At 38.3% G+C, this 13,994-nt stretch overlaps 1 protein-coding gene across 3 annotated transcripts; it reads left to right on the plus strand.

Moving 5' to 3' along the window:
- The first annotated feature begins 787 nt into the window (after nt 1-787).
- LOC146690539 (G protein-coupled receptor 183) lies at nt 788-6,635 on the plus strand. Of its 3 annotated transcripts, none has more exons than XM_085435664.1 (4): nt 788-947; nt 3,999-4,358; nt 4,694-5,208; nt 5,307-6,635. In XM_085435664.1, the coding sequence occupies exons 1-4, from the start codon at nt 788-790 to the stop codon at nt 5,469-5,471; spliced, it is 1,200 nt and encodes a 399-aa protein (XP_085291790.1). In that variant the 3' UTR covers nt 5,472-6,635. The 3 variants fall into 3 exon arrangements, with proteins under 3 accessions (XP_085291790.1, XP_085291792.1, XP_085291791.1); XM_085435666.1 differs by lacking the exon at nt 788-947 and adding an exon at nt 973-1,122 and having other exon boundaries at nt 5,307-6,634; XM_085435665.1 differs by lacking the exon at nt 788-947 and adding an exon at nt 1,002-1,162 and having other exon boundaries at nt 5,307-6,634.
- Nucleotides 6,636-13,994: the final 7,359 nt, after the last annotated feature.

The raw sequence follows: 13,994 nt of genomic DNA on the forward strand, positions 1-13,994 counted from the left end.
GTACAGGGCCTCGGTCTCCTGGTGACATTGTGATATATATTTGTGTGTCATCTGCATAGCTGTGATAGTTTATTTTGTTGTTGTTTATAATCTGTGCCAGTGGGAGCATGTAGATGTTAAACAGAAGGGGTCCCAAGATGGAACCTTGGGGAACTCCACATGTGATACTTGTCTGCTCAGATGTGAAGTTACCTATTGATACAAAGTATTTCCTGTTTTCTACGTATGTTTTGAACCAGTTTAGTACAGTTCCTGAAAGACCTGCCCAGTTCTCCAGTCGTTTGAGTAATATGTTGTGGTCAACTGTATCAAATGCTGCACTGAGATCCAGTAAAACTAGGACTGACATTTTTCCACTGTCTGTATTCAGACATATGTCATTAAACACTTTGGTCAGAGCGGTTTCAGTGCTGTGGTTCTGTCTAAAACCTGACTGGAAGGCATCGTAGCAATTATTCTGTTTTAAGAAGTAACTGAGCTGTTGAGAAACTGCTTTTTCAATGATCTTACTTAAAAACGGGAGATTTGAGATCGGCCTGTAGTTGTTCATTTGTGTCTTGTCAAGATTGTCCTTTTTCAGTATAGGTTTGATTACAGCAGTTTTTAGTGATTCTGGAAACACACCTGATAATAAAGAAAAGTTGACGATCTGTAACAGGTCTGACTCTAAAGTCTTTGAGACCTTTTTGAAAAAAGTATTTAAAATACAAAATATGAGTAACTGTATTCCGTTACAGTTACCGTTTAAAAAGGTGGTATTCAGAATACAGTTACTTTGTTGAAATAAATGGATTACACTGCGGTACTTTCCTGTTTCATTTTGTCGCGGGTCAGGACTGTTTGGGTTTTGTTTGACAGCTACGTTCTGTTGTTCCAGGCGGCAGCGTTACGGTTGCCATGGTTACAGGGCGACGCTCGCTCTCTCTCTGCGACTGTGTGTTTCCTAGGTGAGAGAGCGCCTTTTCGTTGTTGTTGTTGTTGTGCTAAGCTAACAGGCAGAATGCTACAAGCATAGCTCTAAAGAATGTAGCATCATGGGCAGTGTAGTCCGCAGAGAGAATGGACTGCCATACACGTTATGGGTCTGTGAGCGCGAGGAGGGAGAAAAAGGGGAGTGGAAAGGTACGAGTTGTCATCGAGGAAAAACGGGAGCTGGAAGCATGTAAATATAATAATAACCACTTCAGCCAAGCTATTAAGACTCGACTGTACACCGTGTTCGTGTTTTCCTCCGAAAACAATAAGTTCCGTTGGAGCAGTCTTTCAACGCCTCTCTCTGTCTCTCGCAAGAAAAGTTGACCCACACAACAAAGTAAAGCTAGCTTTCGGCTACGAGCCGACAGGGACCCCGCCGTATTAGTCAGAGGTCCCTTTACTACAGCTCGGAGTCGCGGACCTTCAGTAATAGTAATAAATCACACGGCAATAGTACATTCACGTTGTTGTAAAAAGCATGATAATATATTAAGTAATCCAAAGTATTCAGAATACATTACTGTCATTGAGTAACGTAACGGAATACGTTACAGAATACATTTTGGGGCATGTATTCTGTATTCTGTAATGGAATACATTTTAAAAGTAACCTTCCCAACACTGTTATCACTTTCACCTTGAAGGAGAGGTCAGAGGTCAAATTTGACATCTTTATATGGTACTTTCTATATGTTAACAATACACACCACACTTATAAGAATCATAGTTTCTAAGTTCTAAGGCTTTTTGTCAATTTTGATCAATAAATCATTAAGTTTATCTTGAAGACCTTGGTGGATTTAAGCCAAACTTGAATGGATTTTTAACATGACCTCACTCTATACCTTTTTTCAAGCTACTTAGATTACTGTGACCTGGATGACTGAGAACCTGCACAGACATATTTACAGACAGAAAGACATACATGCATTCACTTTTGTTTTTTGCTTTTTTGTTTTTTTCACTCATCAGTTTCAATTATAAAGGTTTTACAGTCATGTGTCATGAGGGAAATGGCAACTCCAGCTGTCAGGTGGCTGCTGACACTGCTAGCTGTAGCTACACAGTTAAAATTAGTCATAATTTATTAGAATTAGCGGGGATTTCCCTCCATCAACGCCACTGGACTATTCTTCATCGTCTTGATGTTTTCACTTTAAAATACAAAACAGTCTAAAATGTTGGGGCACCTAATTTCCATCAGTGAAGTAGTATGAGCACACTGCGTCTTTTGTTTGCAGTGAAGCTCGTGTTGCACCTTCCTTTGCCAACACAGATTCACATTGCCACATGTAACCGCTATAACTATTCTCAGAATTTAACACCTTGTATTTCAGTTTAGAGTGTTTATATGTTTTTAATCTTTCAGGCGGGTTGGTGGTTTTGATTTGTACATGCACATATATATATATATGGAGACACAACTGCCTTCAGACTGTTAGTGTTTCATTCACACATCAAGCAATACTTTAGCTTCCTGCTATATCTTCCATCAGTACCATCTCAGGCCTTCTGCATTTACCTCAGCTACATAAGAGTATGAACTTGAAAAACCTCAGAGACGGGAACGTAATAAAACCTCACACTCTATCACTTCATCTAACCTTTCTCAAAACGGCGCTGCACCCACTGCCAGCAGCAGTGAGAGTGACTCCTATGTTAACTGCAGTCAATTCAAATCATATCACAACTCCTTCTGTGGTATGCATGTAAGTCTTGCTTTTGAATATATTCAGACTCTACAAGAAGAAGTAATCAGTTCTAGTCAACCTACACGGTCCTTTTTTTCAATCCTGCTCCCAAATGAGGTGCATACTCTTCGACACAAGACAGAATAAGACAAGATAGGATATATTGTATCTTCTCCTTATGCCCAGATCACGTCATATCTTTCTCTTTCTAAATTGTAAGACGATTTGTATTTATGTACTGTAGTACCCTTTCTACTCTATTTGAGCACTTGTAATGCTTTCTACTACAAATCCCATTCGCCCAATCACACACATTCATATCGTTTTTTGTTTAACACTCACACACACACAAACTCACAGGGACAAACCCTCACTCGCTGCTGACGGATGCCTCAGGGCCAAGTCAGGGTTCAGCATCTTGCCCAAGGGTACTTCGACATGCTGACTAGTGAATTGGTAGACAACCTCTTTGTTTCCAAATCTCATAATCTTTTAGTTACTCCACTGTGCAACTAACAAAAACTCAAATTAATTTAAATTAATTTGATTTCCCCCTTAGTTTGCATCACAAACCCTCCCCTCAAACAAGATTTCTGCCACCACAAACAGTGCAAACCTGTGATGGTTTATATATATTTTGTCTGCATAAAGGAAAAAAACAAAAACAAAATTGAAGTCACACATCACAGTCCAAGTGGCTTCTTGTTGTCACACTTTAAGTGTTAATACCCAATAACGATAAACTTTTAGAAATAACATATATGAATGTTACTGTTATGTTCTCAGCATGTATGTAAATTTATGCCACATATATGTATGTATATGCATGTAAATACATAATGACTACCTGCCTCACAGCTTGTGATTTAAAGTAGCATTGTCATCCCAATTAAAAAGTAAAAATACTAAAAAAACTGAAATGGCAAATAGGATGACAATTGATACAAGTACAATATATCTTAAATGAGGGTATTTTAATGCATTGCATGTCCTGGGGGACAGGATGTTAACATGCAACTACTGTTGTTGTTCATGTGTGACATTTACCCAAATGTAATGTGTGATGTCAGAAAGGAGAGGTGGGATTTGAACACTTCACATAAACTTTGCAAAGATATTTCAAGCCTTGCTGCTTCTTTTACAACCATAACTAGCAGACTCTGCAGCATTTACAGTTAAAAAATACTTGGTTACTCTGTTTCTAACTGTAAGTATTCCTTATTATAGTTTTCTTTGTCTATATAGCAGCACAGTGGTCTGTTGCTCCTGTATTTACATGCATTTTCCTGCCTGTGTTGATTTATTATGACATTCTTTCTTATTTTCATAAAGTGACAGGCAAGATGGCTGGTGGAAACATGACCCTGGACTCTGTTGCAGTTCCATCAAACCAGAGCAGCTGTGATGTGTTTGTATACCAAAGAGCCGCAGTGGTCCTTTTCCCCATTTTCTACTCTGTGGTATTCATCATCAGCACATGCGGCAACAGTTTGGTTCTCCGTGTCATCTGCCAGAGAAAACAGAAGTTCAACTCCACCTCCATTTATCTGGTCAACCTTGCTTTATCTGATGCTCTGTTCACACTGGCACTTCCTGGGAGAATTACCTACTACATCCGTCACTTTGACTGGCCTTTTGGTGACCTTCTCTGCAAAGTGACCACACTTCTTTTCTTTACAAACACATATGCAGGTAATATGAGAAATTTTGTCATTGTACTTTTGGAGCTTGTCTTTGTGTATGTCTGTACAGGTGCTGCCAGATCTTTATACTAGTTTTAGTTCACTTTTTTCTATTTAGAAAGACACATGCAAAACATGTCAGTAATTACAGACATGACCAGTACATCATATCTGTCACATATGACATATATATCTACTAACACTCAAAAAGCATTGCATTTAAACTTTTGAAATACATGAAACATTTCCAAATGTTCAACAACAAAACAAAATGCTCAGATTGCAACTGGGATGGTGAACGCAATAAGCAGAAGCTGTGTGTCACTTCCATTACATTCTCACCAGGTATCGGCTTCATGACCTGCATCAGCTTGGACAGATACCTGGCCATGGTGCATCCACACCGGCTGCAGTGTTTAAGGAGTGTAAAGGTTGTTCGAAGGGTGTGCTGCCTGGTCTGGGCTCTAGTTTTTCTGGAGGTAGCGCCTCTGCTGTTCCGCAGCATGCTGCATGAGCATCAGGGAAGACGAACCTGCATGGAGTACTTCAACTTCGAGGGCTCCCGCTTCACTCCGTATCTTCTGATTCTGGCCTGCGTTGTGTCCTTCTGCTGCCCGCTTACCATTATCATGTGCTGCTACGCCAAGATCAACATTAAACTGCGAGATGCAGCTAAAAAGAACTCTGTAACTGGTCGCTCAAGGAGGAATCACAGGGCCAACACTATTATTCTGCTCATCCTCCTCACCTTCATCGTATGTTTTAGCCCTTATCACGTCAATGTCATCCAGTTTATGGCCAGAAAAATACACCACCAGCCAACCTGTGAAGAACTGAGAGCCTTTAAAGTGTCTTTACAGGTGAGAACTGCTGTGTTTTCTTTTTTCAATTGATTTTAAAATGTCCCCGTCATTTCTCTTTCTTTTTTTCCTTTTCATAATTTACCCTTACCTTCTAGATTACCGTTTCATTAATGAACTTCAACTGCTGCTTGGATCCAGTCATCTACTTTTTTGCCATTAAGACATACAAGAAGAGAGTGATGAGCCTGTTTAAAGACTATCTCTATACTTCCGGCGCCTCCTCCAAAATGACAGCTGAGAACAGCAGCAGCAACACCTGAGAAACCACAGCTGATTCTGCAAGATGCACATATAGAACATATGCCACAGACCTATTTTCCCATGCTAAACTAAAAAAGAAAGAAAAAGAAAAGGGCTTTATTTTACGTAGTCTCTTCTGCTGATGTGTTTTTTTAAATCCCTTCCATCTAAAATATATATCAATTGTGTATGGACACATGCAGTGTATGTGCCTTAATTTAGCTGTAAAAAAATGAACTAAATCCTTGTTCTGCTGTTAGTGTTGCACCCAGTATTTGTTTGTACTGTATGTATTGCCAAGTGGTTTTGTTGTTGTTGTTTTTGTTCATATGATGGCCTTTTCTTTTTTTCTTTATGTGTTTTCTTTATTATTATTTTTTAGTTTAGTTTTTTAATTTGTTTGATTTTGTTTTTTGGTTACAATGTGTATTCAGTCTAGTATCAACAGCGTCATACAGTAATCGTAAAAGGAAGTTACTCTAATCCATGTTTTCGTGGTAAAAGGGATTTTGTATAGTTATGTATTTGTACATTGTTAAGAAAATGTCCCAACCTATGTGTTTGTTTCCAAACTCTTTCTGAAAATACTGTGGCCATTAACGCAACACGGAAGCAGCTTGTACTTCCTTTTTTTGTTAGAGAAGCACATACCCAGCCAAGTCTTGGGTGAAATTTTTCACTGTAAGAGGAACCATTTGAGCAAATTTGTAAAGCATACGCTCCTGCTATCAAAGATGTTATTCATATGATCCCAGCAGTATTACGTATTTCACAAAATGGAAGAACTGCGGGTAGGACAAAATGAGAACATGTCACACTTCTCTCTTTCATACCCACATCTGAGTTTTGTGTGGGAGTACGCAGATGAAAATCACCACTTCCTCACCCACCTTTCCTGCTCCCCTATCATAGGCCTCATTCCTGCTGGGCTCCACATCTTGTGGTGAGGGTACACTGTGTATTTTATGTGTGTGTGTTTGTGTGTGCGCTCCTTGCAAATTTACGCAGGTGCACATTGTCTGTTTATAGCACAAAGTGTCATATTTAAATTTAACCTTTCGCATTTCCTGAGTTTTTCTGGAGATGTTGCCCTTTAGTTTTACATCGAAAACAATGTGCATAAACTATTCTATAAAGAAACATTAAACTGCTTTGAATGATTACAAATTTTTTTTTGTTGTTTTTTTTATTGCTGGGGAATTTATTCACTTGTCAAGACACGGGCTACACAAACAAGGAAACAATTTTTTTCCACTTCTAGTCTTCTGAGGTTCTGAGGAAAACACAGTGAAATGAAAAAAAAATGAAAGATGATTAAAACAGAAAGCAACATCATTGTCAGATCAGAATAGTAAAGGTTAATGAGTTCTACTAAGTAAATCCGAATTACCTTGAATGATTTTACATATTTTATTAAGGTAAATTAAGAAACATTTTATGTGTTCATATATGGGACACAAGCATTTGACGTATATGATGAAAATGTATAAATAAAGACAATAATACTAACAACATTAAGCAGCATTAATGGAAATGGCTTCATTTGTTTGAGATCTGCTCAGTAATTCACTGTATATTGTATGAACCTGATTAAGTCTAAGTGATCCTTAAATTAGGAGAAAAATGATCATTTAACAGATCAAACAAAGAGGTTGTTAGAAACAGCATTTTAGCTCATCAGACATGGTAACCACAAAGGCAAACGAAACACTTCCTAGTGTGAGAAAATTAAGCAATAAATTGTTTATCACATCTGGCAAGAACCCGCAAGTTTGATATGCTATGTAGATCTTTAGATAGAGTACCAAACTCTGGTGCAACACAAGAAGTTCTCGTGTGTGTGTGTGTGTGTGTGTGTGTGTGTGTGTGTGTGTGTGTGTGTGTGTGTGAGAGAGAGAAAGAGTGAGTGTGTGTTTGTGTTTTGTTTGTTTGTTTGTTTGTTTGTGCATGGGCAGCACAGAATTAATGAGGTTAGCAGGAAATTGTTGCTGCTATTTTAGCTGCAACAAAGACAAGCTTGTTATGTTAATAAGTATATTCTATATTAGATGCTCGGATGTGAGAATGCAATGGGCTGGTAATTAACTTTTTACCCTGTTCAAGCTGGGATAAGGTAGTTATGAAAGTGGATGGATGGATTAATTTGGGATTAATTTAGTTTGGGTACAGGGTGAGCAATCTGAGCAGTGAAGCCCACACTTTTCTTTACCCCAACCACCACTGAGACATTCTCAAGAGACATAATCTCTCCAGCGAGTCCTGGGTCTGCCCCTGGGCCTCCTCCCAGTTGGACATGCCCAGAATACTTCACAGAAGAGGTTTCCAGGAGGCATCCTTGTCCGATACCTGGACCATCTCAACTTTCTATGTGAAGAAACAATGGCTCTACTTTGAGTCCCTCTTGCATGACTGAGCTCTTCACCCTATCTCTAAGAGCCACTCTTTGAAGGAAAATAATTCTGCTGCTTGTATCTGTGATATCTAATGAGCTTGGAAAGAAAGTGATTAGATTTCTTTAACGTTTTTTTTTTTTTTTAAGGTTTCAGCTCTCATCTGAGAAGCTTCTTCAGGTAAAAAGCAAATGGTAAAGAGTCCCAGGTATTTAATCCCTAGTGGGAGTTGTTAAGAGTGTCGTTGACCCACTATTGATCATGTGCCTCATCACATGCTCCAAGGTGTGAAAAAGGTTTTGGGCGAAACCATTGTGAGACTTTGCCTCGCCCCATTATGTGACCCATTGAGATCATCTGATGCAAGATGTGAGTGGGGTTGAGGCACCTCGGATGGGATCTCAAAACTGCATTGTAGGTGCCAGAGAGTTGGTGTCATAAGACACCCCCTCTGTTCAAAGATGCTTGTTCACAGTGGGCATAGATGGTCTCTTTCACTCCTCTTTCCAGCCATCTGTCTTCTCTATAGTGTATAAAAGCCTATTTCTTCTTAAAAGGTGCACAATTGCAGAGGTGGGAAGCAATGAAGCAAAAAATCCTGTGTTACTGTACTTAAGTAGAATTTTCCATTATCTTTACTTTCCTTGAGTATTTAGTTTTCTGGAAACTTTTTACTTTTACTTTTTACATTTATTTTCTTACAAATATCTCTACTTCCTACTGCTTACATTTTCAAAACAGGGTAGTTACTTTTGGTTTAAGACATTTGAGGAGTTATTATTTCACGCTACTGTATACCTTCAATCCTGAATGTTTTTGATTCAATCACCACGGCTTATCATGAAAAAGGCAAATGAAAAAGACAAAATCATGTAATTTATGCATGATTTACTGCGCAATATTCAGGTGTTCTTACTTCAGCATCTAGCTACCCCTACAGAGAGAAATGAGCACAAAGAGTGACATTTTGTTTTTGTTTAAAAGTGGTAGGTAATTTCAAATGTAGCGTTTCTATCAGCTCAACAAACATCAGCAAACACACAAACTGTTTCTGTGAAGCTTAGGGCACACTCTGTATGCTAGTTAAAGGTACAATTGCGATATTTCCCAACAGGAGAAAAGAATGAGAGCTCACATCACTCAAAGATGGAGCAAGATGTATGAAAGACAGGAAAGGAGAGGAAGACAGAGTTCTATTTAAAGGTAAGAACAGCTAGTTATGGAGCAAGAGACATTGGAAAAGAGAAAAAAAAGTACTTTTGTGAAATCTGAAATGCAATTTTTTATTTTTTATTTTAAATTGAGATCCCAAGGGAGACTCCCCCCCCGTATTTATTGAACTTCCATTGGTACCTGTGAAGCTGTACAAAACCGTGCAGCTAGATGTTACAGTTTTTCTCGATTGCTTAAACAAATTTTTTGAAACTATGCCTCGTATTCTCAAAACACAAATCCATAACATCTCACCCAATTTCCCAAACATCGTATTTTGAGGTCAAAATGAAGCTCTACACCCAAAACCATACCCTATGGTTTTGGTTCTGCCTGGGAGGCTATGAAGGCAGAAAGATGTTAGAAAACCTCATGAACCAGAGCAGCGCGATGGAAGCTAACATTATCCCAAACAACAACGTAGTGAGGGTGCTCTGGCTGTGCTGGTTCCCTGTAGTCCAACTGGAACATATTTTGTCTTAGACCATCAAGAAAAGTAAGGAGAAGCATGGTGTTATAGGGTCCTAGAATGGCATGGCGGTGGAGTATCCCTCCATGGCTGATGGCTGCACACAGAGTGACATTCCCTCCACGCTGACCAGGGACATTTACAGTAGCCCGATGGTCAATTATGTTCCTCCAACTCTACCTCATCCACCTCCTCCTCACTGGTGTCCTAGACTGCCTTCTCCTCCTCCTCCTCCTTGACCTTTTCCTTTGCTTGTTTTTGGATCCATTGTTTCATCCTAAATGAGCTGACTTTGGCCATTTTGTCTATCCATCAAAGTTTCTGATTGGTCTGTGATACAGTTTGACTCCTAGTGTTTCCACTATTGAGCTAAAGGTGTGCTGATGTGAGAACATTATTGACTGCTAGTGCTTTCTAAGTGACCACATGGTGTCAGAACTGACAAATGTAGGGATTTTTGAGTAGAGTTTTGCAGTAACAGTTCACCACATCTGACTCATGTGGTAAAGCAGGGGCATAGTGTTTACAGTTCAGTGTTTACAGTGGGTGTCCGTTTTGGAAAGTGTCATTATGGTTATTAAATTTGGGTTCACGAGACTGGTTATAGTGTTTAAGCAATCAAGAAAAACTGTAAGATCTTTCTCCTACTTATGAATAGCACTCAGTGTGCTGCTATGTTGAGCATATAGTAAGAATAAAAGGAGGCAGAAATAAAATGAGTTCTGTCTTTTCGCTAATATAATTTTATTACATTAATATAGCACAAGGTTCAGTTTGCTTTGGACAAAAATAGCTGGTAGAAACATCTTATAAAGAGTTATCTTTGTTTACTTTCTTACTTTAAGTTTATTTCAGAGCCTTTACCTGTACGTATACTCCACTTTTGCTTCAGTGTAAAAGTTGAAACAGTACTTCAACTTTTACAAGATTATTTTTAAACCCACTTAATTACAGAATGTCTGCATTTTAGCCACCTCGCCACACGTGTAAGGAAAATCTATTTGTGTGTTGAGCAGCAGAGTTGAGTTGAGTATGTGGTTTGCGCCAATAAAAGACTCGTCAAATCTTCTCTACTACTGTCAAACAGCTTATTCTGCTATTAACGCTTGTTTGGTGTTGGTTATTGGATCAGATTATTGATGTCTGAAAAATAAACAAGACATATTGCTAATTTATCAATTTATTAATATAACTAACAGGAGCCTCAGTCCTCCAAGATGACAATGCTCGTCCCTGTAGAGTGGGGTTTCCAACAATATAAACAGGGCTGCACATAAGTGGTCTGCAGGTGCGCATTCGCTGTCAAAATAAAAGACGCGCACCAGATAAGAAGTTGCAATGCGTGTTTGCGTACATAAGATTTTCTGGAGGAGGACAGACATTAGTTTAGAACTCTTAAAGATGTCGAAGAAGCAAGCTCCTGTAAGCAGTTACTTTGGTGTTCCTCCACCTCCAAAGAAATGTCAGAAGGAGTCCGAACCGCAAAAGAAGCGCGTATTCTTGGAAAAGTGGTTGCAGGAGGTGAGCCGGCTTCAAACAAATGATGAACGCACAGATTTATGATTACATACTCTCTCCATTCCATCCGAAGTTGAATAGACTTTTTATTTGACTTTTATTCTTGAGTAGAAATAAAATGAAACAGCACAGGATTCTGTTACCTTTGGGATCAGACCAGTTCAATCAGTTAGAAAAACAGATTTAATTTGCTGGGCAAGGTTGTTGTCAAAGAAGATACTAAAGAGAAGTACTTGTGTAAGATAAACTACCTTAACCACTGTACGTAGATCTCAAAGAAATTCCTGAAATTGTCAATTATCTCTGAGTTGCTTTAGCTTAATTGTGCAAAACTCTTGAGCCAGCCCTAATTTCTTTACACTGTATATTGATAGGAAAATGGGGGAAAATCTGATTTTAGTGAAACATTTTAAACATTTTACCAGTTAATTTTAGTTTTCAAATTTCAATATCTATCTATTAATTCCATGCAATTTCCTCTAGTTAGGGCAATGTGTACACCCTGCATGCACAGATAGTGACATAAATCTCTTTTAGGCCTGCTGATTCCAACACTGACTTGAAATTTATCTCTTTTTGTTGCAGGTAGAAGAACTGTAAAGGCATTACTGCCATCCTGTGACTTCTTTATGCTATGACGCAAGTACTGTGTGTACCATGTGTTGGGAGCGAAGCTTTGACCTTCTCGTTTTCTTTCTCCTGTTGCAACATAATCTAAATATCTCAACCCGCAGTGCATTCCACTTGCCAGAAGAGAGCACTGCTCCTGGGTAGATGCTCCTGATCTGATGGAGAGGGTTTGATAATCGGCCAGATACAGTTAAGAAAAACTGTTGTGACATGACAAGAAAGGCACATGTATAAGGATTGCAAGAGCATAGTTATTGCGACATGTCCTCTGCTCTACATGGTCCCACTTCCCGCTAATAAACTGTATAAAGTCATTGTCATCACAGGAACCCATTGGTCCACAGGCCACTGAATTGCATTAATGTTGAAATGATGATTTGTAAATATGTTTAAAAGTAGTTATATGAACTTGGTTTTGAAGTTCTTGTAGCCAGAACAGCATCAGCTGTTATTGTCCTATAAATGAATTAAAGTAAATTGTGCTCTCAAATATTAATGCAATCACCGTATATACAATTTAGTCTCATGGGAATTTTGTTACTTGGTAGATTTGTTTTTGGCTTGTTTTCAGCAGTATGATGAATAGCCACAGGAGTTTCCTGTTGCTGTTGCACTATACTGAACCACAAGCTGAACAGCCTTTAAAAGATTGCTATCGCACTATTGATAAGCAACTCTACACATTTTTAAAATCTGTTAGTGTAAAAACTACGCTATACACCCTGTGAGTGGACCAGCCAAATCAATATGTGACATTTGTAAATCATGAACAGTTTTTTGTTTTTTGTTTTTTTTATTTAATGAGGGCAAAATTAAGGTTTTAGCTTAATGTTAAAAATTAGCAGTGTTTGGTTTCACGTGTCCTATATATTAATACTACCAAACCACAGTTCTGAACTGATTATGAACTATTTGAATACACTGACAAGTGACACATAGATCATACTACTTTTTCTATGCTGCCAGTGTGGCAGCATGGTCTTTACAGCCATGGTGACAATGTTTGTGTGCCATAATATGCAACTCAGGAGGAAATCCTTTTCACTGTTTCTCTGTCAAAACTTCCTTCCATGTGCACAGGATGTACAAATTTTGTTTAATTTTAAATTAAATTTTTTTTTTTTTTTTTTTTTTTACCAATTTCTCATTTTATTAGTCTTTGTTTTACGCAACTGATTTTGTTGTTATTGTCACAAAAAAAACTATCAGATATCTTTAACAAAAACCCAAGATTTACAAGAACAGAGTGTAAAAATGTTATTAGTGGCTTAGCCTTTGCACTGGTACAATATGTCTACTATGAATAGCAATGGTAAAATTCTTTGCCTTTTGTCTGTCATCACCGGGCGTGTTCTAGCTGTCTAAAGACCAGTGAGTCAGACGCACAAGGACAGGCCATGAGGAAGTTAACTGCTTCCTCTCTCTCACTACCAGACATGTTTTGAAGGAAGAAAGTTTGTGGCCAACAAAAAAACCCCCCCAAAAAAACAAGAACAACAGAAATTCTTTTAGAAATATTTCCATTTCCCACCACCTTAACAAGCATTTAATAGATGTTCTTAGTGATTTTTTTAATTTTTCTTTGAAGTTTGAAGTTGAAGTTCTTCCACACCTTAAAAGCAGTGAACTGAATGACTGAATGGAAAAACAAAAGGTGCAGAAAAGATATTTATGCTCTCCACTATGCAGTTGCCATCACACTTCACATCCTGTAGTTGTGCGCGTTCAAATTCAAAGTATCCTAAAGGGCGGTGGTGATTTAAAGGTGTTAAAACCACAGGATAACTGTTGCTATAAGCTGTAAGTATACCGAATTTGAAGCTCTAATTTGAGCATAGCAATAGCATTTTGTCTTAAAGTTAATTGATGCCTTCAGAAAACCTGCTCATTTAAAAGCACAGGTATGTAAAATCATTTTTTCTTTTTTCTCTGCAATATATCAAAGCATAACCACATAATACAGTGAAACCAGTCTCTGATCTCTTACTCCAAAGCATGTTTGCGACTACCACATTTGCCTGCGGGGATTCTTTACTATATTTGTGTCGTCTCAGATCTGTGTGGTTCGTCAACTTTGAAAGTGAGCCTGAGCTAATAACATCAAAGCCAATGTATCTTTGGACTGAAGGGGAAGTTTATCACTCATTTAGCTATCACTCATTTGTTTAGTCTAGGGGAAAACTGATCAGAAGGAAGCGAATTACTCTGAGCTTGAATTGAGGATTACTGGAGAGAAGTGCGGTGCTGTTGTGGGCCAGTCTCTTTACAATAATACATTAAGAAAAACAAAATTGCTGTGTTGCATATATGATTTTATAAAAATG

The sequence above is a fragment of the Copadichromis virginalis genome, linkage group LG16 (genome assembly GCF_057382275.1).
Source record: "Copadichromis virginalis isolate Kocher_CV1m ecotype Utaka linkage group LG16, C_Virginalis_male_GT1.1, whole genome shotgun sequence".
Classification (NCBI taxonomy): domain Eukaryota; kingdom Metazoa; phylum Chordata; class Actinopteri; order Cichliformes; family Cichlidae; genus Copadichromis; species Copadichromis virginalis.